Here is a 22,164-nt window from a genome sequence, read left to right on the forward strand (position 1 = left end):
TGACCAGATTCACTGCTGACTATAGCCTCTTTAATCAATCTAGCGCATGTTTGATCCAAATGAGCACCCTTGCCAGACCGCTAGCCTTAACTTGTTTTGAACAACCTGGTGGCGGGCCATGACTGAGAGGCCTCAGACCAAGGAATGAGACATGCGATGGATTGCGGATCATCAGTCTTGCTTGAGGGCCACGAGGCGAGGAATAATTACTTGGTGACTGTGAGCGGAGAGCTTCTGGCAAAAGGATGGACGCCGACATGCACGTTGCGGCAAATCTCATCGGGACACAGTAGAACGGACAGGAGTCCCTGGAAGGCCGGCGCCCTCTCCGACTCGACGAGCTCCGCAGCTACGAGGGCAACATCATCGGACCCTCTCCCATTTAGCTCGCCGTGGTAAACACCCTGACCACTGGGAAGTTCATATCCGTGAGTTGGTCATCACCAACCACCCGGGCAACGGCTTCACCACACCGGTGGAAGTCATCAAGGAAGACCTTGATACCCCAGCCATCCAGAAGAGCTGTCCCGCAGAAATTCTGGGGCTTCTCGTCCTGCAGGGTCTAATACCGTCTGCGAAGCCAATGTCCGAGGCTGGGAGAGTCGGCCTCTCCCCGCCGCTCCCGCTCCCAACCCCCCTAAAGCTCACGATGGTGGTGCTCGTCGACAAAGAGACGGCACGATACGCCTCCGTAAAAGCAGCATGGACCAGTGCCGACAGGAAAGATACACACTGGCCTCCAGCCACCACCAGCACGGCGTCCAGGGCTTCGCCAGGACTCTGGTCAAGCTGGCCCGCAGGAAAAAGAAACCAACATCACTTTCGGCTCCCTCAGCAACGCGGTGGGACGCCCTTTTGGGTGGCCTCAAGACGTGGCACGCGCCGCGGTCGATATCGCAAATCTGATCAACGAGGACCATGACCAAGCCGAGCCAAACCCAGCCGTGGAGGTCGCCATTGGGCTCGTCTTCAACACCGGCACCGGCTGAGTGTTTAGCAAGTCCGAGCTCTGGGAGGACGCTTAGTTACACGACACGTGCCTGGAAGCTGCGGCTCTCGCTGTTTTTGACTACTTTTTGTAGTGCCCACTCCAGCGGAGACCATGTGTACTGGACTAGTAGTTAGGTCAGTGACGACCAGCGACACCCAGTGCTGTATGTTTTGTAATTTTTAGCTTGATTCCTAAATTCTTCCCTGAGCTTATCTGATAAATACCTAGATCTATACTACTGTGTGGTGGTTCGTTAATCTGTTGACCAAAGTATCGGTTGGTTTTGAAATGAAAGCAACCAGTTTCGCCAAACCTGAGGCAGAGGCAAATGGGAATCAAGCTCATGCAAAGCTGAAGCCAAATGTTTTCAAGGTGGGGTATCCCGGTAACAGGACGTAGTAGAACCTGGTGTAGTCCAACATTTAATATCAGGCGTGGCAAAGGCGAGGTTACGTTTTGGTCGTGGCATAGTTACATCCAAGCTCCTGTCCACTCCTCGAGCCTCCATGGAGGCCGCAAAGATGCCTGCAGCTACCATGGTAAGTGTCTGTCACAATTTGCAAAGAGGCAGTGCAAGAGTCCCAATCAATCCGATTCACAGTCACCACCTATGGTTCCGTAGCATCATAACCGCAGGGCCCCTCAAGTAATTTCGGCTTCCAACTACGCGGGAGTGGGTGCTGCTGCGGTTCTTGGGAAGCTTAATTAATCTATCCAGGGCAGCCATGACATGACGACAGCATCAATGGCCGGATCCCCAGGTGGCTTGGGGCAAGTCGGTCGTCCCCTATGAGACCGTAGTGCCGGTCGCCATGATCGTGGTGTAACCGCATAGGAAGCCGAATCCAGCCTAGCCGAGACAGAAATCTGGGTACGCAGCCCACGTCAGTTGTCACTCAAGGTAGGGCAGGCCTCGGGCCAGCTGGGGTGTTTGAATGCGCATGAACGTTTCCAAGGGAAATGAACCTGTTCTAGACTCGAAACATCACTGCCCACCCCACCGGGGAGGTGGTGAATCGGTGCAAAGAAGGGCGGGAGGGAAGGGGGCACCAGGCGGCTCAGGGGCAGGGGCCAAGTTTTCGGGAGGGATGTTTATCGTCCAAACACCTGGGTAGCTGGGAGAGACTGACGAATGGCTCTTGGGCCCCCAGCAAAATCTCCGAGCCTGGCCGACCGTGGCCTGACGATGCAGCAGGAGTGATCCTGGCAGTCGTTGTGCAGGATTTCTCGTCCCAACTCCAGCAGTGTCGTGATTCAGGGGAGGGCTCCGTCTGCATGAGGGCTGGCATGTGCAGTACGAACCCCCTCATATATGGCCTAACTATATGATTGACGTTAAGCTTCGAAGCTGGTGGGTCGTAATCTGTACCTGTCAGTGCCTGAGTGCACCCTTTCCCCTCCCGGATCTGACATAATCGGCCGTTGAGGTCCCTGTTCCTGGGGTGTTTCTTGCCCCTCAAGCCCCTGACTCGGAATTAAGGGAGGATGCCAAGACTGTTTCCCTCTCGTTGATACTGCTATGCCCCTGTCCTTTATGCACTTCACTGCCGTCCGGAGACTTTTACCCCAAACGGCGAGCACGGGAGATTGACAGCAAGACCCCGGCTCGGACCACACTCTATCTTGCAGATCGATCGGGTACATGGTTTTCAGTACGCAATAGGGGCAACTTGCACATAGTATTGCAAGTATTCTGGCTGGACCACGAGCCCTTCGGACCCCTCAACCACGCCGACGGGCCTGAGCACAAGGCCTGGCCTCTCCTACCCGCGGATGTACTGCTACTCCACTCGGGGCTGTGCTCTTCGTCCCAAGTATATGGATTGTACCTTGTATGCATAAAGGCTGAAAGCTCAGATGAAAAGTTCAGACGACGACTGTGGAGACAACGAAGGAGCATGTTGCGTCACAGACGAGAGAAGTCACTTGGATCACACAGGCACCGATGCCATTCTCCATGGACCCTCCCTGGCACCAACATATGGGCCCATCCAGACAGAGGCCATGTCGCGGTGGGTGAAGAAAACACCGGAGATGAAGGTCGGAGGAGGGGGTGTCGAGAGATGCTGCCGAAGTGTTGGCGAAGTGCTGGTGTTCTTGATGAAGAGTCGGTATAAGAAGGCAGCATGTTTTGCTGTTTCGAGAGTATGTTTTGAACGCCCCAAGCTTGACTTCAGGTTTACATCGGCATCTTGTGCTTTCCACTCTTTTTTTCTCGAAGCCAGTTGATCTTGCTGACCATCCATTCTCTAGGTGTCTTGACACTTCATCCACTCATTCTTCATTGCAAACACTCTTTTGATCCCTGGACGGGATTCACTCAGCACCTTCAACTCCGCAAGAACCCATACGCACGCACATCATGATGTACCGCAACGCCGTGGCGGTGCTCTTCTCGCAGGGCGCCCTGGGAGGCCTGCTGCACAGGCAGAACATACCCCCTGCGCCGTCCGTGTCGCCGTTCCCTACAAGCGGGTCCGCCGCCAACCCTCCTCCCAATGCCACGGCCGATGCCGCCGGCGGGCAGCTCACCACCGAGGTTGTCTACACGACCAACATCTACACAGTGACGTCCTGCGCGTCTGATGTCACGGACTGCCCCGGCCGGACCACCAGCGAGGTCTCTCCCGTCTCGGTTAACACCGTATATGTCACCGCTTCGTCCGGCTCGGGTCTTCCTCCGCCGGTCCCTACCGCAAATGTCACGGGAGGCGCACCGTCCCTGCCGCCTCCTCAACCCTCGCTGTCTGCCTCTGACTCGGCCCTGAGCTCCAACTCACCCGTCACCGGCACGGGTGGCCCATCTGGGTCCGGCCTGCCTCCCCTGCCCTCCGTGAGTCTGCCGGCTGGTAATGGAACCGGCGGTGCCCAGGTTCCGGGCAGTGCTCAACCTGGCGGGCCCAACTCAGTGCCTCCTCCTACCAACGGTACCGGTATCCCCAGCGCTCCTCCAAGCGGTTCCGCCACTGGACTGCCTACCCTGCCTCCCCAGACCACCGGCTTCCCGGCAGCAGGCGGCGCCGCAGCCCCGACTGGTGGTCTGAGCAGCAACCTGCCCGTGGCCAGCGACCCGCCCGCGCCCTTTGGGAACACTTCCGTCTCCCAGACCACGCTCACTGTTGAGGCGACAACCATCCGCACCGTCATCTCTTGCGCCCCGACTGTCACCAGCTGCCCGGCGGCGTCTGAGAGCAGCGCCATCTCGGCTCTGCCTTCCGGGGCCGTCTCGACTGTTGTGGTTACCGATACTATTGCTCAGTACACCACGATCTGCCCCGTCACGGCGGCCTCCTCTCTGTCTTCTTCCATCGCATCAAGCTTCTCGTCTGCCATCACGACAGTGACTGGTAAGTTTCACTCTCAGACCACAAAAAGCCCCACCATTTTTTCACTTACACATGAATACTAATGCTCATCTCTTACCAGCGAGCGGAACCGAGTCCGTCTTCATCCCCACCCCATCAGGCGGGTCTGGCTCCGGAGCCAGCAGCAGCACCGTGGTCAACGTCCCGACCGTTGTCACCGTCACCGTCAGCGGGACCCCCTCGCTGTCGTCTTCCACTGTCCAGGTCACCACCGAGCTCCCTCCCAACAACGGCGGAGTGCCTGGTAACGGGGATGGATCATCCGGCTCTGCATCTACCAGGGTCACTGTCATCTCTGTCCCTACCACGATCCAGACTACCATCAGCGGCGTTCCTACAACAATCTCCTCGGTCGTCCCAGTCACGAGTGCGCTCGCTGTTGGCGGTGGCTCTGCCTCTGCCTCATCCACCGTGCAGACCGTGATCCCCACCGTGAGCGTCGTGACCATCACCGTCGAGGGAGGCGGCCAGACCGCCTCGACCTCGACGGGCCTGCTGACGAGCAGCGTGGTCGTCCCCGTCAGCGGCGGGGCCTCGGCGACCTCCGAGGGCAGCCCGCAGCAGCCGGCGTCGGAGACGGTGCAGACGGTGCTGCCCACGCAGAGCGTCGTCACCGTCACCGTCGGCGGCAACCAGACCGTGTCGACGTCGAGCGGCCAGCTCACCGCCACCGTCGTCGTCCCCGCGCCAGAGACCACCCCGCAGGCCACGCAGACCGTCTTTGTCACTGCGACCGGCGGCGGCGGTGGTGCTGGGGGTCAGTGCTCCGCCGTCACCGTGACCCAGACCCAGACCGTCTGCGCCGTCGATGGCGTGTGCCCTACCGGTGCTTCCAAACTGTGAGGGCTGCAAAGCCTCGCGGTTTGACAATGGCGCCACATACGGACAAGGGCGTCCTTCATTTCTTGGGCTGAGTTGGTGTTTGGGCTGTTTTCTGTTCTGGTTTCGGAAAGACCACGTGCTTTGATTCAAAACAAAAAGCCCCGGAGGCTTCTCCATTGCTTTTGCGGAGGCTGAAATTTGACATCATCAAGAACAAAAAAAGAAAAGGAGATTCCGTTTCAGATGGGGTTGGACGCTTGTGTGGTTTTACATTTGGGGGATTTTGGCTTTCACGATGTATAGATTGATGACTTTCTCTTCTCCGAGACGAACGGAATTTTACATTTCACCACGTTCTGTTGAGACGTTGTCATATTTGATCCCATACCACATTCGTAGATTGGGACAATTGAACAGCCACGCATTCGCATTCGCAATCTCCGCCGACGTGCACCATGGCCACGGCTTTTGGGCCTGTAAACCCAGCACGGTGAAGTCGTCGCCTATTGTAATCAAACCACGTCTTGCCCGAATCAGGTGGTCATCTTCACAGAAGACTAACAAATGCATTATGTCGATCTCGCTATGACAGAGACATGGCATTCTTATTTATTAGAGATAATGTTCCACCGGATGGAATGAACTCCTTTCTTCTTGTTTTCTTTTAACACGCGCAGAATGTCTGCAAGGAGTTGCAGTAGAAGTTTTACTGGTCGAGCTATGGAAGAATCGCACGAGCCCTAATACGCGGAATCTGGAGAGCAACAGGCTGAACAGCGTAGCACAAGCCATACCGATAAGCAATATGAATCGGTTCCAATTGACGTGGATTACTATGGAATGGATATATAGTAGGATGCTTTCTTGTTTTCAACTGGGGTCAGATACCGTGCCCACAAATGGCACCCGGGTGGAATAGACAGTCTCTCGCAGCCAAAACACAGGATACAACGGTCAACACTTTCATACAGCAGAGTCGAGTGACAAGAACCTTCGATCTCAGGATCTAGCTTCCCTTGTGTATCCTTGACCGATTATTGAAAGTGTTCTGAGGTCGTGGCCTCCACCGATCCGACAATGAAAGTATCTCCAACCTTGGGGCTCATGCAGTTCGCGACCTACACAGTTGACGTCCAGGCATGAAATTAAGTTCATATTGGAGCTAGCACATTCAAACGTGAGGGATATTAGGTCCTGGAGCACATTTCCACATGGAACATATCAACTTCGCTGCTTACAACCGCAGTGAAGATTCACTCAAAAGTTGGGCCATCTGAGTATCCTCTGAGGACCACCGCAAATTCTGATTCTAGACTGCAAATACAATCATTACTATGGGTAGCCGAGTTCTAGATTAATTATATATCCTTTTCGACCCAATTCCCTGATAGGCGCTTAATCGAGGCTACGAGTCTGTCGTCCTTTCATTATCGTGTCAATAGCGCCCTTCCTTCGGATGGCCTAGACCTCGTCGTGTCAAAGACGCCCTACTACCGGTACGTTCTATATTTAAGTCTCTTATGGGCCTCCAGTTCTGCTCCACCTGATGAGGTATTTAAGGGTCTGATAATGCCGTCGCAAAAGTATGCTGCCATCTCTCACATCATCTTGTCCCATCAACCTACCACGTCAGCACATCAACGAACCACCACCATGACCAGCGAGACTCTACAATTCCGCATCGCCACCCCAGACGATGCACCACAAATCCAAAACCTAATACAGTCCGCCTTCCGCGCCGAAGACACCAGAGACAGATGGATAGGGAGCCCCGAGCTCGCGTCACAGTTCCACATCGGCGCCGACGAGGTGCTAGCCAGCATCACCCGGCCCGACGGCGCGGTCCTCGTGGCCACGGACGCCACCACCGGCGCCCTCGTGGCCTCGGTCGAGGCCACGAGGCGCGGCGGCGCCGACCTCTCGGCGCGGCTCTCGATGCTCGCGGTGGACAGCGCGCGCCAGCGTGGGGGTCTGGGCCGCCGCGTCCTCGCCCACGCCGAGGACTACTGCCGGGTGAGCTGGGGGGCGCGGCGGCTGGGGCTCAACGCGCTGTCGACGCGGGAGGCGCTCATTGCCTGGTACGTGCGCTGCGGGTTCAGGAGGACCGGGGGGACGTCTGCGTTCCCGCGGGAGCGGTTCGAGGGGGTGGACCTACCCCGGGACTTGTGCTTTGTTGAGCTGGAGAAGGATCTGGATGCTGTTGGTGGGAGATAGGGGATCTCGGCAGCAGTAGGAGGAGGAGGAGGAGGGAGTGAGGGAGGGGTGTGAGGCCTGTTCATGCATGGGAGGGCGTGAGTCGAGGTTCAGGATCCAGTGTTGCTGGCACGTTCCTAGGGAGCACATGTCATGCGGCAATGACGAGGGTTAGTATTTGGAAAGGCTGCAAATGTTGGCTTGACTGCATGGATGGATGGCAACGATACTCCTGCGGTAGAAGCCAATTATAACAGTTGTACTAAGGCCTCATTGCTGCTTCCAACCCTATCAGAAAGATTGCTGAGCATGGTGTATCAAGCGGTGAAGAAATGTGTATATATGATCACGCCTATCACCTTCCCAATATTTACCAGTGCAACCAGCGGATTGCAGCTGGATGCATATGCGCCCCTTGTGACTGCCGCAACGTCCAACTCGGATTCCTAAAGTCCGAGAATTGGCATGGCGGGCGGGACGAAGCAGGTTGGATTCTGCTGCGGCCCCTTCTACGAGGAGTCTAACGTAACCGAAAGCCAGGACCGGATCTGGGGAGTTGACGGACCTCGGAGGTGCCAGTGGTGGGAGCAGGAGTCGGCCAGCCGAGGGGGCCTTTGCCGATCACTTTGGGAGGATCGAGTCCAGCACCGTGCAAGTGTTCGGAGGTAGTGCCACGGCGGATGGTGGCAAGTTTGTCCTTCCACCGGAGACGAGAAGAATGACGCAGCGGGACAGTTCACTTTGGGGGGAAGGTTCTAGATTGGGAACGGGGACTTAATGTTGTACAAGCCAAAGACACTGACTGATTCCCGAAAGTCTGCCTGCAGCCTTCGAATCCCTCCACGTCAGCGGTGGAGGTGAGAAGGGTAGGCTTGCGCGGAATCCCTCCCAAATTAAGGTCCAACTTGTTGATAATCATCTTAATCATCTTGGTGGCTCAGTGTTTGGAAGAGCTCACGCCTACAGACGAGCGGTCAGCGTTGGCAGGCCCCGATATTTCCAGTTTGTCGCCATGCTCACTGTTTCACCAACATGACGGGAAAGCACACCTCTAGTAATGTTGGGCTGACAAGTGGGTGGATGCCAGTAAGACATGTAGCTAGACTACCCGCTGTGTAGTGCATTCGTTTATGACATATTGGGGGTCTGCTATGCTGACGAGGGGTCTGTCAGGCCTTGCCTCGCTGGTCAGCCTCTCTATAGGGTGTCTGCTGCTTAACGGCCTTTCGTCTTTGTCTATTCAGTGAAAGGCAGAGCGTGCTATACGTGCATCCTGCTGTCAACTATAGCCGAGATCGTATCTGCTTCAGGGGCTGTGGGGGGGCAATCAGATAGTTCGTGGGTACTGTTACTCGCGTCCTCCCAGCCCTGCTTGCTTCCTAAGAGGATTGTCGGATCTTTCCTGTTGAGGGAAGTGGGCAGCATAGACTCGACCCAATGAGCGGAGGCACACTCAGCGTGCATCTACATACAGCGTATCATCGTGCTCTGCGGCTGCCGCGTAAGTGCCCTGAGCCCTCCCTTGCGCTCGCTGGTCGAGATAGGTATCGATTGGCGACGCGCAGCAGGAGATCCACTGTTAGGGAATCCTTTGGATTCGGAGGGAGCAAGCAGTTTCGGCCGAATTGTAAGATGCTTCCCATCTCTCGTGGGCCTGCCCGTAGCTGGCAGGCCTGGCTGTGCACTCACCGGCCTGTGTGCATAGGTGCACCTCAGAGGTCGTGTTTAATTTTGAGGGGTTCTGTACGCTTCCTGGTTTAGTCATGCTGGCTGATCAGAGACGGTGCCCTGCATGAGCACAAGGAGCCGGACGCAGAATGGCGGAGGTGTGAAGGAGCGTGTGAGGGGTGGTGAATGGTCCAGCGCGGAAGGATTCAGAAGAAGCGTTTGTTGGCGTTCAGTTGCTGACATCTGCTAAGCCTTGTTCGGAACATGGCAAATCACGACCTCGAGCCTGGCTGCAGAGTTGCACTGTCTCAGGGCATCGAGCCTCTGGGTAGACAGACACGACAGGCCACTTTCTCGGGCCCCATTAGACTTACCGTGGTAGCTATTCTTCCTCGCCAGATGGCTGGCAGCTTGAAGCTGTCAGGTCCGTCACCTTGCAGTGTGTTTTGAGTATGTCCTGTGCCGAGGCGACAAGACACCGCTGCGAGTCGGCCAGGAAGGATTACTAGGGCATTTCCAAATAAGGTGAGTGCCGGTAACACAGCAGGTCCACATCTACAGTGCAGAGGGGTGGACATCCACCCCTCCACCTTCCTCCCCCAGCAACGGTGGGCTGCCCGTTGCTCGTCGACTGCCCGGCAACTACCCAGTTCCCCGGAGCCGTTATATCGGTTCCGAATCCTAGATAACGCAATGCATTGCTCATTCTGCGCTTCGCTATTGGGCGCAGCAAGGTCGGTCCTCCTTTGACGTCGCGACGCGAGAGAGGAGAATTGTGAGGGCGAGGATGAGCGTGGGAGTGAGATTTGGGGGCGATGGGTGGCTCGACGAGGAGGGGTGAGTGAGCGAGTAGCAGCCGTCATACCATTTACCGGTGTCTTCTGCGCCATCCGTCCCTTACCCTCTTCTGAATCCTTAGCAGCATAAGCTTACTCTGTTGGGCCTTCCAGTGAGCGCTAGTCCACAACCACGCGGTGCACCCCACGGTCGGTGACTTGTAAGGCCCCGTCCGGCTTATTGCCTGACGCTCATGCCCTGGATCCTGCACCCGTCACCATCAACCCTGAGATGAGATCCAAATCTTCGGAAAGCTTGCCTCGCAGCCCACCTCAGATTTACGCGTACCGGTTTCCGTGTTGTCAGAGCACAACCTATGTAGTGTGCGTGGTGCCCTTTTCCCCTCACGATCCTTTGTTCTCGACGGGAAGGATCGGAGCACACGTGCTGGGGCTCCTTCGCGTGCCTTTTGATGCCAATTTTGCCCCCCTGGCAGCACGTCGTCGGCGCATGTCTGGGTAGGGCCCAGTCTGCACCACGCCGCTGCTTAGCCCAGACAGGACAAGTGTGAGGTGCAAGAGGCAAGCTGTGGATCGGCTCCGTCCCCGGACAGTGAGAATCCAGACTGACATGCCGCTGCCCGGCTGGTCGCTGGGTGAGAGCCCCACTTCTCGCCGCTCGGCTGGACTCGACCAACATGAGGGTACCTGCTTGGGACGGACATCGTCCTGCTCGTGAGTAGCGATATTGGTAATCTGTCCGTGTTCTCCCCCTCACCATGACCTTGAACACCTGGAAACCTGCAAAGGCATGAGTCGCCGAGACAGAGATAAGAGTCGAGCACAGGCTGGGTGAAGAAGACTCGTGTATCGCGCCCATAGTCCCTCCCTCCCCACCTCCTTCGGTCTCTTGTCTCTGGCCCGAGTCCACCCACGGCTCCGGCCATCTCCACGCTGTTTCGGCCTGACATGGTTCCCATCCACGCTGCAAGCCATATGCGGGACAGGCCGCCTATGCCTGCTCGGATGGCCAGTGCCTGGGTAATCTGGACCCCCATGCCCTCAGATCTGACACCCCCAGTGATCTACCGTCAGACCCAACGCGGGCAAAAAGACCCAAAGACCCTGAGGTACGTCCTTTTTTTTCTTGAAGAAATCCAGTCCCTTCCGCCCGCGCCTGCTGCTCTGCATGCCCTCCTGGGAGTCTGCACACCCCCCCACCCATGGCACCCCAGTCCCAGGAACCTTTAAGCTCTGGCCGGGGTATTGTATCCGGCGGCGTCCCTTTTAGTCGTGTCCTGGGTGACAGCCCACGCATCAGTGGCCAACAGACGTGGGTGGCAGGTGCTGATGGGTTGGCGTGGGCCATGTCAGCCCTTTTGTACACCTGCCGTTTGAGCAGCGATCTGATCCAAGTGCCCGCTGCGTCCCTCGTCAAGGTCTCTCGAGGAAACTCCATGCCGCCAGGGCGTTCGGACCGGAGCCTTGTCAGATCTCCTCTCCCCATGTCTTGCCCTGGCCAGATACAAGTATCGGCCAGCCTTCACCTCCCGCGCCCCCAGGCCCTCAGCATCATCTTTCACCCTTGAAATATCCCGACTTCGGCTTATTTCTTGGCTGCCATATAATTGTGTGGTCGCCTCTCACCACATAGACTCCGGCCCAGAACTCCACTCCCCGGTTCCTTTCTTATCTCCCACACGATGAATTCACCTGGTGAGCCGTCAACGCCCTCGGCCACACCGTCGCCGGTGGCCATGTCCACCTCCAACACACAGTCTGCTGCCTCTGCTCCGTCGACCAACGCAAGAGGAGCCTCCCGGCGTCCGCCCAAGCTTCGGTCGTCTTGTGATGCCTGTGGCGCGGCCAAGGTGCGCTGCGACAAGACACAGCCGCGATGTGGCCGCTGTGCAGCTGGCGGCATCACCTGCGTGTATGGCCTCTCGAGGAAATTCGGAAAGGCACCGAGAAAGAAAGCCCCGACTGAGACAAGCGCGTCCGGAGATGCGGCGTCGAAGTCCTTGACCCAGAACGCCCGCCAAAACAGCCTCTCGTGCTATCCAGACTATCGTCCTTTGTCCGGTGGCACAGCAAGGGCGGTCAAGTACGAGCCCCGTTCAGCCACCTCACCCAGCTTCGGGCTCGAGGACAGCCTCATGGCCTTTAGCAACCATACTACGGGCCACGACATGTTCATGCCGTCGCCAGACAGCATGGAAAACTTCAACGACCCCTTCTCGTTCGCGGACGCCCCGCATGGCCACAATGCAATGCTCCGAGCCGACCCACGGCACCACGGCACCGTCGACCCTCTGGACCTGACCTTCTCGGCGTCAGATTACTCATCCTTCTCCGAATGGATTCACCCGGACGAGCTGATGCACACCCCGGAGAGCCAGCCCGCCAGCGACGCTGACTCGGCGCAAATGCAGCAGCACCCACACCGCCTACCCACCTCCTTCTCGTCGTCGCTCGACTCCTTCCCGGACACGAGCCTCCTGCAGACGGACTCGCACCACTGCCAGAAGCTCGCGTACGCCACGCTCGACAGCCTCAGCCTCAGGCAGGACGGCGCGGCCGCCGCCGGGGGCGAGCAGCACCTCACCCAGACCATGGACAAGGTGCTCAACCGCAACAAGCAGGCCGTCGACAACATGAGGCAGCTTCTCGCCTGCCCGTGCTCGCGGTCCCCCCACCTCGCCATGCTGTACGCGAGCATCACCTCCAAGATCCTCATGTGGTACCAGCTCGCCGCCGGCTGCGCCAAGCCCCCCGTCGCCGCCGCCACGACGGCGACGTGGGACAGCTTCCCCCCGCTCGGCAGCACCAGCCACCAGCACCAGCACCAGCACCAGCACCAGCACCAGCCGACGCCGCCGCTGAGCGCGTCGTCGTCGCCCGCGGCCACCTCCGTCACGCCCGCGGCGAGCCCCGTGGGCACCACCGCCGCGGCAGCGCAACACAAGGGCGGCTTCGTCGTCACGCCGATGCAGTTCTCGGCGGGCGCCTTCAGCGTCGACGACGAGGCCGCGCAGGAGGCCCTCAGGACGCAGCTGCTCCTCAGCGAGCTCAAGAAGGCCGGCAACCTGATCGACCTGCTGTGCATGCAGGGCGGGGGCGGCAACTGCGGCCGCGCGGGGGAGACGGCGGCGGCCGCCTCCCCGGGCGGCGAGGTCACCGACATCTACTCGGCGCTGGGCACGTGGCTCAAGTGCGAGCTGAACAGGACCGTCGGATCGCTGCAGTCATGAGAGCCTGCCGAGGGGGTTCTTGCGGGTTGCCGATCCTCTTGTCCCCCCCTCCCCCTTTTCTGGTATGAGATCCATGATATTTCCATAAACTAAGTCGACGGCGTTGGCACGGTGGCTTCTTGTCTGTGTTTTCTTTTTGCGATTGTCCCGTGCGTGCTCGCTTTCAGTGAGCTGGCTTCTGTGGCACCAAAGAACTGTCCTGGAGGCTCTGGCGGGTGGATAAAGGGGTGAAATACAGACGGGGTGATGGATTGGTTCGGGCGGTGTTTTGTTCTTTTTGGGTCCGGTCCGTCTATCTAGACGACTGCGCTGTTTTCTTCTTCTTCTCGACGGAATTGGCTCTGCAAAATACTGCTGTACGTGGTGGTCGCAGATGTTGCTCATTTTGATGCTCCCCAGGAGGGTCGTATTTGTGTGTTTGTGCGCACACGAAAAGGGGGCCCTCGATGGCCAAGGGAGAGGCAATTGCCATGTTTAGAATACATCATGTGTGCGGGAACGAGTTGCCTTGGCGACACTTTTGGATGGATGAGTAGACGATGGGGGGGTGTAGCAAGGCGAGAGAGGCCGCAGCCATCAACTGCTGGGCCTGACCTCGACCCGGCTCTTTGACCTGAGCCGTGTCAGAACCATGCTGTGGTGTTCAACAGCTTCAATGAGACCTAGAAAGGTTGGCTTTGCACATTGCCGAATGGACTTGTGATATCTGTGCTGTGTTTGTGTTGTTGATCAGATTGTGCTGGTGACGGCGGTGAAGGGAATGACGTTGGATGGTGCCCGCCCTTGTTGTGGTGTCGGTCGTAGGTAGGGGTTCACTGCAAAATGATGTTCATCCCGCCCACCAAGCATTTCCCCCGCCTGTCCCGCACTTCGGCATTTGTTAGGCCTCCCACAGCAGGTGGGGAGAGTCCGGAGTTCTCCTCGTAATGGCACGAAACGACGGCTACCATGATATGATGACGAATATTACTTACTGAGGTATGCTCACTCTGGGTTCGCAGAATAGTCCCAAGTGACCGAATGCACCGATTCTCATTTACATGCGTATGTATGGAGAAGGGGAAGCGGGCTTCACTTTCATCAAAGCTTGGGCGCCGAGCACTCGGCCGGGACGGGAGATGCCCCGAGAGTGTGAGCTTGTCTCCTTCTGGAGAGCCTTTCAAACCAAGCAGTCCCCCCAGTGTCTTCACAACACACGGTTCCACTGTCCGGGGGTTTTCGGACTCATGACAAAAGGCCTCGTAAACACCACGTACCCTGTCTGCAAGGTGACGAGAGAGATGGCTGTCACTGGTAAAAACTTAGCCGTTGCACAAGAGAGCCAACTCAACAGAAATCTCGAGATGCCTAGGTAGCTGGACAAAGCGTGACAAACAAGTCTTGTTGTGATCATTGCAATTCATCCTCTCCCTTGATTCTATGCCAAGTGAGTTCGATTCTAAGGAGAAAAGGAGAATGACCGCTCTAGGAGCAAAAGGCGGACATCAAGACTGGCCGCGGGTGAAACAACAATTTGTCAACAAAAGATGCGAGCTTGAGACTCGTCGAATCAACGGAATGTAGCAAATGGCCAAGATCGTAGCAGTGGCTCCACTACAGCTCGACAACCACCTTCTTGAAACTGACCCCCTTCTTGTTCTGGTTTATCCCCTCTTGAATAGCCTCCAAACCCTTCCCAACCACTAGCGGAGGGGGCGCTGGCTTCAACCTGCCAGTCTCCAGTGCCTCCGGTACGAAACTCTCCCAAACGAGACTTGTAACATCATCATAGTCATGGCCGGGCAACAACATCCCCGCAAACACCATCTTAACCTGGACGTCATCCGGCAAGTCTGACGGCAAGAGCACCATCACCAGTCTCTTCGCCGAGATGAGTTTCTCAGACTCCAACCTGTCAAATATCGGCCCCAGCGCCTCTTTGAATATCCGAGGCTCAGAAATGGCGTCGTATATTCCTAAAAACTCGACTCCGCGAGTGTCCCGGAGATGTTTGACCGCCCCCACGATGTCCTCCACCACGTCGGCAGACTTGTAGTCAAACGCGTGGTCCGCGCCCAGCTCTGATCTCACGGCATCGAGGTTCCGCGCCGACGCCGTCGCGAGCACGGTCACGCCGCTCGCCTTCGCAAGCTGGATCGCCGCGGCGCCGACCGAGGACGAGCCGCCCCAGACTAGGATGCACTTGTTGCTGGGCTGGGCGGGAGAGGCGCGCGGGGCCGGCAGGGCGAGGTACTCGCGCGCGTACAGGCCCTGGGCCGCCGTAGAGAGGGCCAGGGGCAGCACGGCGGCGTCGGCGAAGCTCATGCCCGCGGGGATCCTGCTCGCCAGGGCGGAGTGGGCGGCGCTGTAGAGCTGGAACGCGCCGGACTGGGGCTTCTGGTCCATTATCCCGGTGCAGTGGCTGATAGGTCCCAAGGTAAGCATTTGGTCGGTGACGAGAATCGCTTTCGTCGTTGTGGTACTCACGCCAGCACGCGGTCGCCTGTCTTGAAGTTCTTGACCTCGCTTCCCACCTCGTGGATCTCGCCGGCAATATCCGTGCCCATGACTACGGGGAACTTGTCGACGTGTAACCCTTCTTGCATTTTCCAATCGAGGGGGTTGATTGCTACCGCGTGGTTCTTGACGACGACCTCAGAGGGTCCTGGCTTGGGCATATCCGCCGCGCCAATGGCGAGTGGGGCATCCTTGCCTTCCAACCATGCTGCTTGGTTTGACGCCATGGTGTGAGTTCGGTATAGGTTTCACTGCAATCAGTGGTTCTATAAACCAACATGTGCAGAGTTGATCGAAAGGGGATCTCTTTATAGTGAGAAGGCGTTGGGTGGGCTTAATAATCGGACTTAACAGGTTCGGAATTAACTAGCGCTCTCATGTCATGAGTAAACACCCCAGGTACTAGTAAGCAGCTGTCGGATACAATTTTAACCCTCTTGGGAAAAACAGTTTCCGATCTGTAGCCTGTACCACAAAGGTATTGTCAGGCTGCAGGTTTTGAAATAAGCTACGGCCATACTGTGGCCTGGTCCTCCCTATATCCGAATGAAACTTCTTCCTCGAAGCTTTGATAGCTGGCTCCTTTTGCTGCAGGACTAGTAGCTGTAACGAACGATGATACATCGTCCATTGGTTTCAGAGTGGAGATGTCAGACGATATCGGAGTCAATAGACCAAGGCAAGATCTTGTCAACCGATTTCGACGGACATGGACTACCATTGAAAACAATCGCCACACCGGTTCTATCGTGATGTTCGTTGTTGAGTATATACAACTTCCCGGCCTTTATGCAATGGGCAATGCAAATCCACGGTGCATGACTATCAGTATTTGCACGTTCCCATGAGTCTCATTGGCAGCGATTCTTCTTCCTTCTCAACGACATCGTCGTAGAACCTCCATTGGGTCTTATAGTCACGACTCAGGTCCTTCTTCAACAGCAGCGCTCTGAGCAGTTCGATCGGCATCTGATTCGCCTTCAGCACGCGGTCATGGAACTCCTTCTCCCCCAGTGCCTTCGAACCCAACACCTCCTGCCTCAGAGCATAGAGCTGCATCGCACCGAGAAAGTAGCCGGCCTGGTAGAGCGGGCTGTAGTTGCCATTGAGAGACCGCCTGACCTCTCCCTCCGCCGTGGCCCGCTCGTGGCCGACCATGTCCACGAGCAGGTCGATGCACTCCTGGGGCGTCAGCTGGCCCAGGTGGAACTTGAGGCTGAAGAGGATGCGGGCGCAGCGGTGCATCCGCCAGAAGAGCGTGCCGACCCTGTCCTCGGCGGACGCGAAGAAGTCGGCCCGGTCCCAGAACACCAGCTCCCAGTACATGGCCCAGCCCTCGACGTAGAAGGGCGTGTCGAACAGCCCGCGGTACGGCCTGTGCCGCTGCGCCATGAAAAACTGCAGGTGGTGGCCGGGGATCATCTCGTGGAAGGCGGTCGCGTGGCTCAGGTGGGGCCCGTTGCCGCGCATGCTCATCAGCTTGTCCTCGTGGGACATGCCCGCCGTCGGGTAGGACACGGTGATGGAGGGCCCGCCGAGGAAGAAGGGGTTGGTCTTTTGATCCCTGGGGCTCATCATGAACATGCGCCAGGTGCTTTCTGCCGTCCTGGGCACCGTCACCAGGTCGTGGTGCCTGACGTACTCGGTGGCCTCCACGATGAGCTGCTTGACCAGCGATGGCTGTTTCCCCGGCTCAACGTAGATGCCTTGGACGTGGCGCAAGGCGGCTTTCCAATCGTCTTTGTAACCGAGCTCGGCGGATGCCTTCTTCATCTCCTTCTCGCACCAAGCGTACTTCTCGTCGGCAATTTTCAGGAGCTCCTCGGGGATGTATGGAATCATCTCGGCCTCGAGCTCGACGAGCAGGCCATCCCTACCAATCGGCTCGCCTACGATTTCATCCTCCTCGTTTGGGTGCATGCCCGCCAGTTTGGTCTGGATCACAGGCACCAAAGATCGGAGAGACTCGATGAGAGCCGAATATGGGGCCTTGACCCACCAGTCATATAGAGGAACGTACCCGGCGAGAAAGCCATCAAATTCAGCGAGGTACCTCATGAGTTGGTCGATGTTCTCGAGTGCCCGGTAGGCCGCTTCCTTGCTGACCTTCAGCTTACCGGACGCGACAAGCGCCGCCGTGTTGTTCACTTTGCTTGTCGCGTCGTGCATCACGGTGGCCACCCACTTTGACTCCAACTCGTCAATCCTGGCGGCTTGCCGGAGTTCCCAAAGGTCCACCAGTTCAGGCGCGAAAGGCAGGAGAGGGGAAGCATCCTCGTTCCTCTTCTTCTCCAGCTTCAGCTGCCTGGCTCGCCTGTTCAGGTAGCCGTGGAGGAGCAGATAGTCGACCCGGGCGTCCTGGTCATAAGCGTCGAAAGGTGCCCGCTCCAGCGACTCAAGTTCGTGCGCGTAGAAGCTCGAGAGTGAATCATACCGCTTGCTTGAGAAAGAGATGGCCCAGAAGGTCTTGATGTCCTCTTCGTCGGCTGTGATGCGGACAATATGGTCCTGCATTGTTTCGATCTCGGGCTCGGGCTCACTGTGCACATGACGTTCTCCACGGGCGACGGTGGCTGCGATGAGGTGGGCTTGCCAAGTGGCACATGGGCCCGGCGATTCGGGCGGAGTCAGTTGCTCGCCGTCTGAGGTTGAGGAAGTCTCCCAGTCAGGCTCTCCCCTTTCTTGCGTCGTCGAATGCTGACCGATCTGGTCATCGCCATCGGCAGCGAACAGCCCTGATGTGTTGCTAGAGCTCCCGTCCGCGTGCAGTGAGCATGAGGAGAATGGGCATATTTGCCGTCCAGGCGCCACCGAATTCGATGTCCAGCGGCACGCCATCCTGAAAGGCAGGTAGCTTTACTATACCTTGAATCTGTCCAGCGAATGGGGACGACGAGAAGCACGGCCGGCTCAGAGGAGAGGTTAGGAGGACAAATGCCCGTGGCACTCGGGAGCATGCTTATCAGCAAGCAGTTCCCTCGGCCGGGCGTTGTGGGGAATTCGGAGATTGGCCCCGGCCCTGGCCCTGGCGGCACGATCCCTGGTTGTCGGGGACGACGCGGCGTTGAGACGCGAACACAAACATGGAGAACAGGCAGCTGAAAGTCGGCGTCATAGCGTCCATCGGACATGGACGTCATTCAAGGGATTCCAGCCCCAGCTACCTAGGAACGGATAGGCTAGTGAATATGCTATGAGATGTGACAAGTCAATGATGGCACACGTAGCTCATCTCTGCCTCTGAGCCCACGCACCTCCGCCCGTGTCAGACAAGGCACCTAACGGTGAAAGTTACCTAGGGAGTGGAGGTTCTGGAAGTGGTGTGACTCTCCCAATTGAACACCCAATTATCTTCTCAGCTGGGTGGCAGTATCAAGCTTTCTCGTTCATATCACCGGGCCCTATCTCCGGCGCTTGCGGCCCTCCTCAATGCCTAGCTACCACCACTTGTACCTGAATGCCCGATCGAGTCACCCCGCCCTCATCTCCTAGCGTTCCGCATGGGTCTATCAAGTCCGATCCTCAAGCTCCACTTCACAGGCATCACAACTTACGAGTATCTGTCTGCCTGCACTTACAACTTCAGAAATATATCAAGTCCTGAGCTCGAAGGTCTCTTGTATCACCCGGAACTTATAACTTATTCAGAGCAACACATCCGGGAGGCATTCTTATCCCTGATCACAAGTCAACACCGTCGTTGGAAATGTCGTGCCCAGCCTGCTTTTCTGGCTCCGAACATGATGGAACCCCAAAGGGCAAGGTGATCAAGCTCCACGGCTTGGACACCTACGTTACCGAGCCACCAGAGGGCAGGCCTGCCAAGGGCATCATTGTCATCATCCCCGACGCGTTTGGCATCGACTTCATCAACAACAAGATCCTCGCCGACATCTACGCTGCCAAGGGAGACTACAAAGTCTACCTCCCTGACTTCATGCTCGGTATGTTTCAACCCATCCATAACATGCACTTGGACAGACCCAGCGCATACTTACGCTCTGTCCAGGCCACTCGTGCCCGACCTGGCTCTTGGCCAACATGGACGGCATCATGAAGAGCGGCAGCTACCTCGCCATGCCCTACCACATCTTCTGGGCCATGTGGGGGTTCATCCCCTGGATCCTCCGGAACCGCCCCGGGAAGAGCTTCCCCATCGTCAAGAAGTTCTTCGCGGACCTGCGCAGGGAGGCCGGCCCGGCCGGCCCGCCCGTCGGCGCCGCGGGCTTCTGCTGGGGCGGCAAGCACGTCGTCCTCCTCGCCGACGCGCAGCACAGGACCGACGACGGGCGGCCCATGTACGACGCCGGGTTCACGGGCCACCCGAGCTTCCTCGAGATCCCCAAGGACATCGAGAGGATCGCCCTCCCGGTCTCGATCGCGGTGCCGGAGCTGGACAACCAGTTTTCTGTACCCAGGGATATTGATATCATCAACAAGATCATGGAGGGCAGGCCCGAGGCCACCAAGGGCGAGGTCCGGGTGTACGACAAGGTCGGCCACGGGTTCTGCGTCAGGGCGGACATGAAGGTTGATGATGTGGCCAAGTCGGCTGCTGAGGCGGAGGACCAGGCTATTGCTTGGTTCAACGCCAAGTTGGGCAAGACCCTGTGAGATCCGGACCGTCTGGGAGATTGGCTCGGCCTTGATTCATGAGACCCGTTCTTTTACTGCAGCTCTACCTCGAAGCCCAGACTGTATGGTTTGGCTCAAAAATTGTTTCTGTGTGCTGAAGGGGATATCATTGGTATCAGTGTCTCGGGAGACGCGAAACTTTCAATATCAGTAAGCGGTGTACTGGGACGCGAAGATTGGGTTCCCTATACCCCCAGATATCAACAAAGCTGTGCGTGCAGCACGATGACTTTCTGCTGGCTTCACAACCGGATTCACAAACCCTGGTCCTAGTTGCGTGATGCGGGTGACATAGGTCTTTGATCCGAGTGATGAAGTCCGAATCATTTCTTTACTTTTGAGCTGTGTGTTTCTTGTTGCTATGAAACTATTCAAAACGCATTGCTCTCACGATCAATGTGTCCACTTGGCCTCGGAACAAACAGGCTGCCGTTAAACCTGTCCGACACGTACTGTCGAATGGGCTCGAACTTCCGACATGTGTGAACCGCGTCGGTTTTCACGTATTCGCTGTGATAGCCTTCGAAGTACTTCAACGGGATGACGGCCGTGCTGCCCCAGCACATGATAGATTGACGCAGATGGTCTATACAGTGTTCTACATTGTGGTTTCTCATTAGTCATAGGTTCAGCTGTCCCGTAGGAGAAGAGAGCATACCCGTGTGTGTTGGCCCATGGATGGGGAGGGCTGGGTAGACGTCGCGGTGCAATGCTTGCCTTATTTGATTGAGGCAGTGGAGCTGATGAAACATGTCGAATCTGTTGTGTTGAGGTTAGCCAAATGTTTGTGCACTCAATACCTAGGGTTTGGCGAGCGAAAAGGCTCACCCTCCAGTGTAGCCGGATCTGTGGTGGTCCCGGTAGTCTTTGTAATCGTCGCCCCAGAGGCTTTTCGCTTCCGATTCAGATATCGAGAAGTATCTGCCCCATAACATTTCCTCCCAAGCATGGTCTATGCCTTTCGTCGTGGCTCCGACGTAAGCTTTGTCCGCGGGATCCGTAACCAGGAACTCGCGACCGTTCTCTTCGAAATCGATTGCTGATTTGAAGCGAACTTGTTCTAGCTGAATTGAGTCCGCAGGCACTACATCGCGAGCCGGGGTCAGTCCTCGCGGTGTCGTTGCCGAGTTCTGAGGAATTGTGCGGTGATTGCATGCTGGCTTACAGAGCTTTTCTTCTCGAACCCCAGTCTCGTACTGGCCCATCCCGTAGTAATTTGACTTAATATCAATCATTACCAGTGTGAAAATCACCCCTGAAAAGAAAGCACCAATGACACCTAGACCTATCAGGATGGTTCCTGATGATCTGGCCGCGCTGCCTGTCGAAGAGCTCAAGTGACCTGGTGGATGGGGGTATGCGCTGTCCCCCTTCTCGGCATCCCTACCCAGAAGTTGATACTTCTGAGGCGACATTACTACAGAGTATTTTGGTGGTAAGAGAAAGGTGTGACGGTGGAGGCGAGACAAGCATACAGATAAATTTGATCAGTGCCACCAGCTGCCGATAGGGCATTCTGAGATGATTCTACAACGACATTAGTTCAGAGAATGAAAAGTTTTGTCCTGCGGCATACCAGCAGAAATGCCCACGGCGGTGACATATGTCTCAGAATATGATATGGCACAGCAATAAGTCTGAGACCTTCGTGAGCATTTCTCAGGCACCCGTTCTGGTCTCAGCTGTTCCCTGCCAGCAGCATGTTGACACATTGTCAGTCAACCATATGCTACCCGATGAAACAGGGCGAGGCTCGTCTGACACAAAACTGCCGGTATGATGCTTGCGGAGATCCAAGACAAGCATTATAGGACTTGCAGGAACTGACCAACCTATAGCGCTGGCGGTTAAGTGGGGTAAGGTATCCGACGGCATTGCGCATAGATCGCAAAGCCGCGATGAGCACTTGAATTTACAACACTATCCGTCTCATATTTCATCAAACGTCCATCCAAGCTTTGCTAGCC

General features: G+C 56.9%; 8 protein-coding genes across 8 annotated transcripts; 5 read left to right on the forward strand and 3 right to left on the reverse strand.

The window, feature by feature from the left end:
- Positions 1 to 649: 649 nt before the first annotated feature.
- INS49_008970 (uncharacterized protein) lies at positions 650 to 989 on the forward strand (the record flags this gene model as incomplete). Its single annotated transcript, XM_043169707.1, has 2 exons — positions 650 to 691; positions 744 to 989. The coding sequence occupies 2 exons, from the start codon at positions 650 to 652 to the stop codon at positions 987 to 989; spliced, it is 288 nt and encodes a 95-aa protein (XP_043027387.1).
- A 2,364-nt stretch (positions 990 to 3,353) lies between these two features.
- INS49_008971 (uncharacterized protein) lies at positions 3,354 to 5,199 on the forward strand (the record flags this gene model as incomplete). The annotated part of the gene is made up of 2 exons (XM_043169708.1): positions 3,354 to 4,338; positions 4,418 to 5,199. The coding sequence occupies 2 exons, from the start codon at positions 3,354 to 3,356 to the stop codon at positions 5,197 to 5,199; spliced, it is 1,767 nt and encodes a 588-aa protein (XP_043027388.1).
- Positions 5,200 to 6,831: 1,632 nt separating this feature from the next.
- On the forward strand, positions 6,832 to 7,392 carry INS49_008972 (uncharacterized protein; the record flags this gene model as incomplete). The annotated part of the gene is made up of 1 exon (XM_043169709.1): positions 6,832 to 7,392. One exon carries the CDS (start codon positions 6,832 to 6,834, stop codon positions 7,390 to 7,392), a length of 561 nt encoding a protein of 186 aa, XP_043027389.1.
- Positions 7,393 to 11,518: 4,126 nt separating this feature from the next.
- Positions 11,519 to 13,066, forward strand: INS49_008973 (uncharacterized protein; the record flags this gene model as incomplete). Its single annotated transcript, XM_043169710.1, has 1 exon — positions 11,519 to 13,066. The coding sequence occupies one exon, from the start codon at positions 11,519 to 11,521 to the stop codon at positions 13,064 to 13,066; it is 1,548 nt and encodes a 515-aa protein (XP_043027390.1).
- Positions 13,067 to 14,659: 1,593 nt separating this feature from the next.
- Positions 14,660 to 15,789, reverse strand: INS49_008974 (uncharacterized protein; the record flags this gene model as incomplete). The annotated part of the gene is made up of 2 exons (XM_043169711.1): positions 14,660 to 15,467; positions 15,533 to 15,789. The coding sequence occupies 2 exons, from the start codon at positions 15,787 to 15,789 to the stop codon at positions 14,660 to 14,662; spliced, it is 1,065 nt and encodes a 354-aa protein (XP_043027391.1).
- A 598-nt stretch (positions 15,790 to 16,387) lies between these two features.
- On the reverse strand, positions 16,388 to 18,400 carry INS49_008975 (uncharacterized protein; the record flags this gene model as incomplete). Its single annotated transcript, XM_043169712.1, has 1 exon — positions 16,388 to 18,400. The coding sequence occupies one exon, from the start codon at positions 18,398 to 18,400 to the stop codon at positions 16,388 to 16,390; it is 2,013 nt and encodes a 670-aa protein (XP_043027392.1).
- Positions 18,401 to 19,268: 868 nt separating this feature from the next.
- INS49_008976 (uncharacterized protein) lies at positions 19,269 to 20,176 on the forward strand (the record flags this gene model as incomplete). Its single annotated transcript, XM_043169713.1, has 2 exons — positions 19,269 to 19,506; positions 19,572 to 20,176. 2 exons carry the CDS (start codon positions 19,269 to 19,271, stop codon positions 20,174 to 20,176), a joined length of 843 nt encoding a protein of 280 aa, XP_043027393.1.
- A 392-nt stretch (positions 20,177 to 20,568) lies between these two features.
- INS49_008977 (uncharacterized protein) lies at positions 20,569 to 21,612 on the reverse strand (the record flags this gene model as incomplete). Its single annotated transcript, XM_043169714.1, has 4 exons — positions 20,569 to 20,795; positions 20,856 to 20,956; positions 21,026 to 21,281; positions 21,363 to 21,612. The coding sequence occupies 4 exons, from the start codon at positions 21,610 to 21,612 to the stop codon at positions 20,569 to 20,571; spliced, it is 834 nt and encodes a 277-aa protein (XP_043027394.1).
- Positions 21,613 to 22,164: the final 552 nt, after the last annotated feature.

This window comes from Diaporthe citri (assembly GCF_014595645.1).
Source record: "Diaporthe citri strain NFHF-8-4 chromosome Unknown scaffold_3, whole genome shotgun sequence".
Taxonomy (NCBI): domain Eukaryota; kingdom Fungi; phylum Ascomycota; class Sordariomycetes; order Diaporthales; family Diaporthaceae; genus Diaporthe; species Diaporthe citri.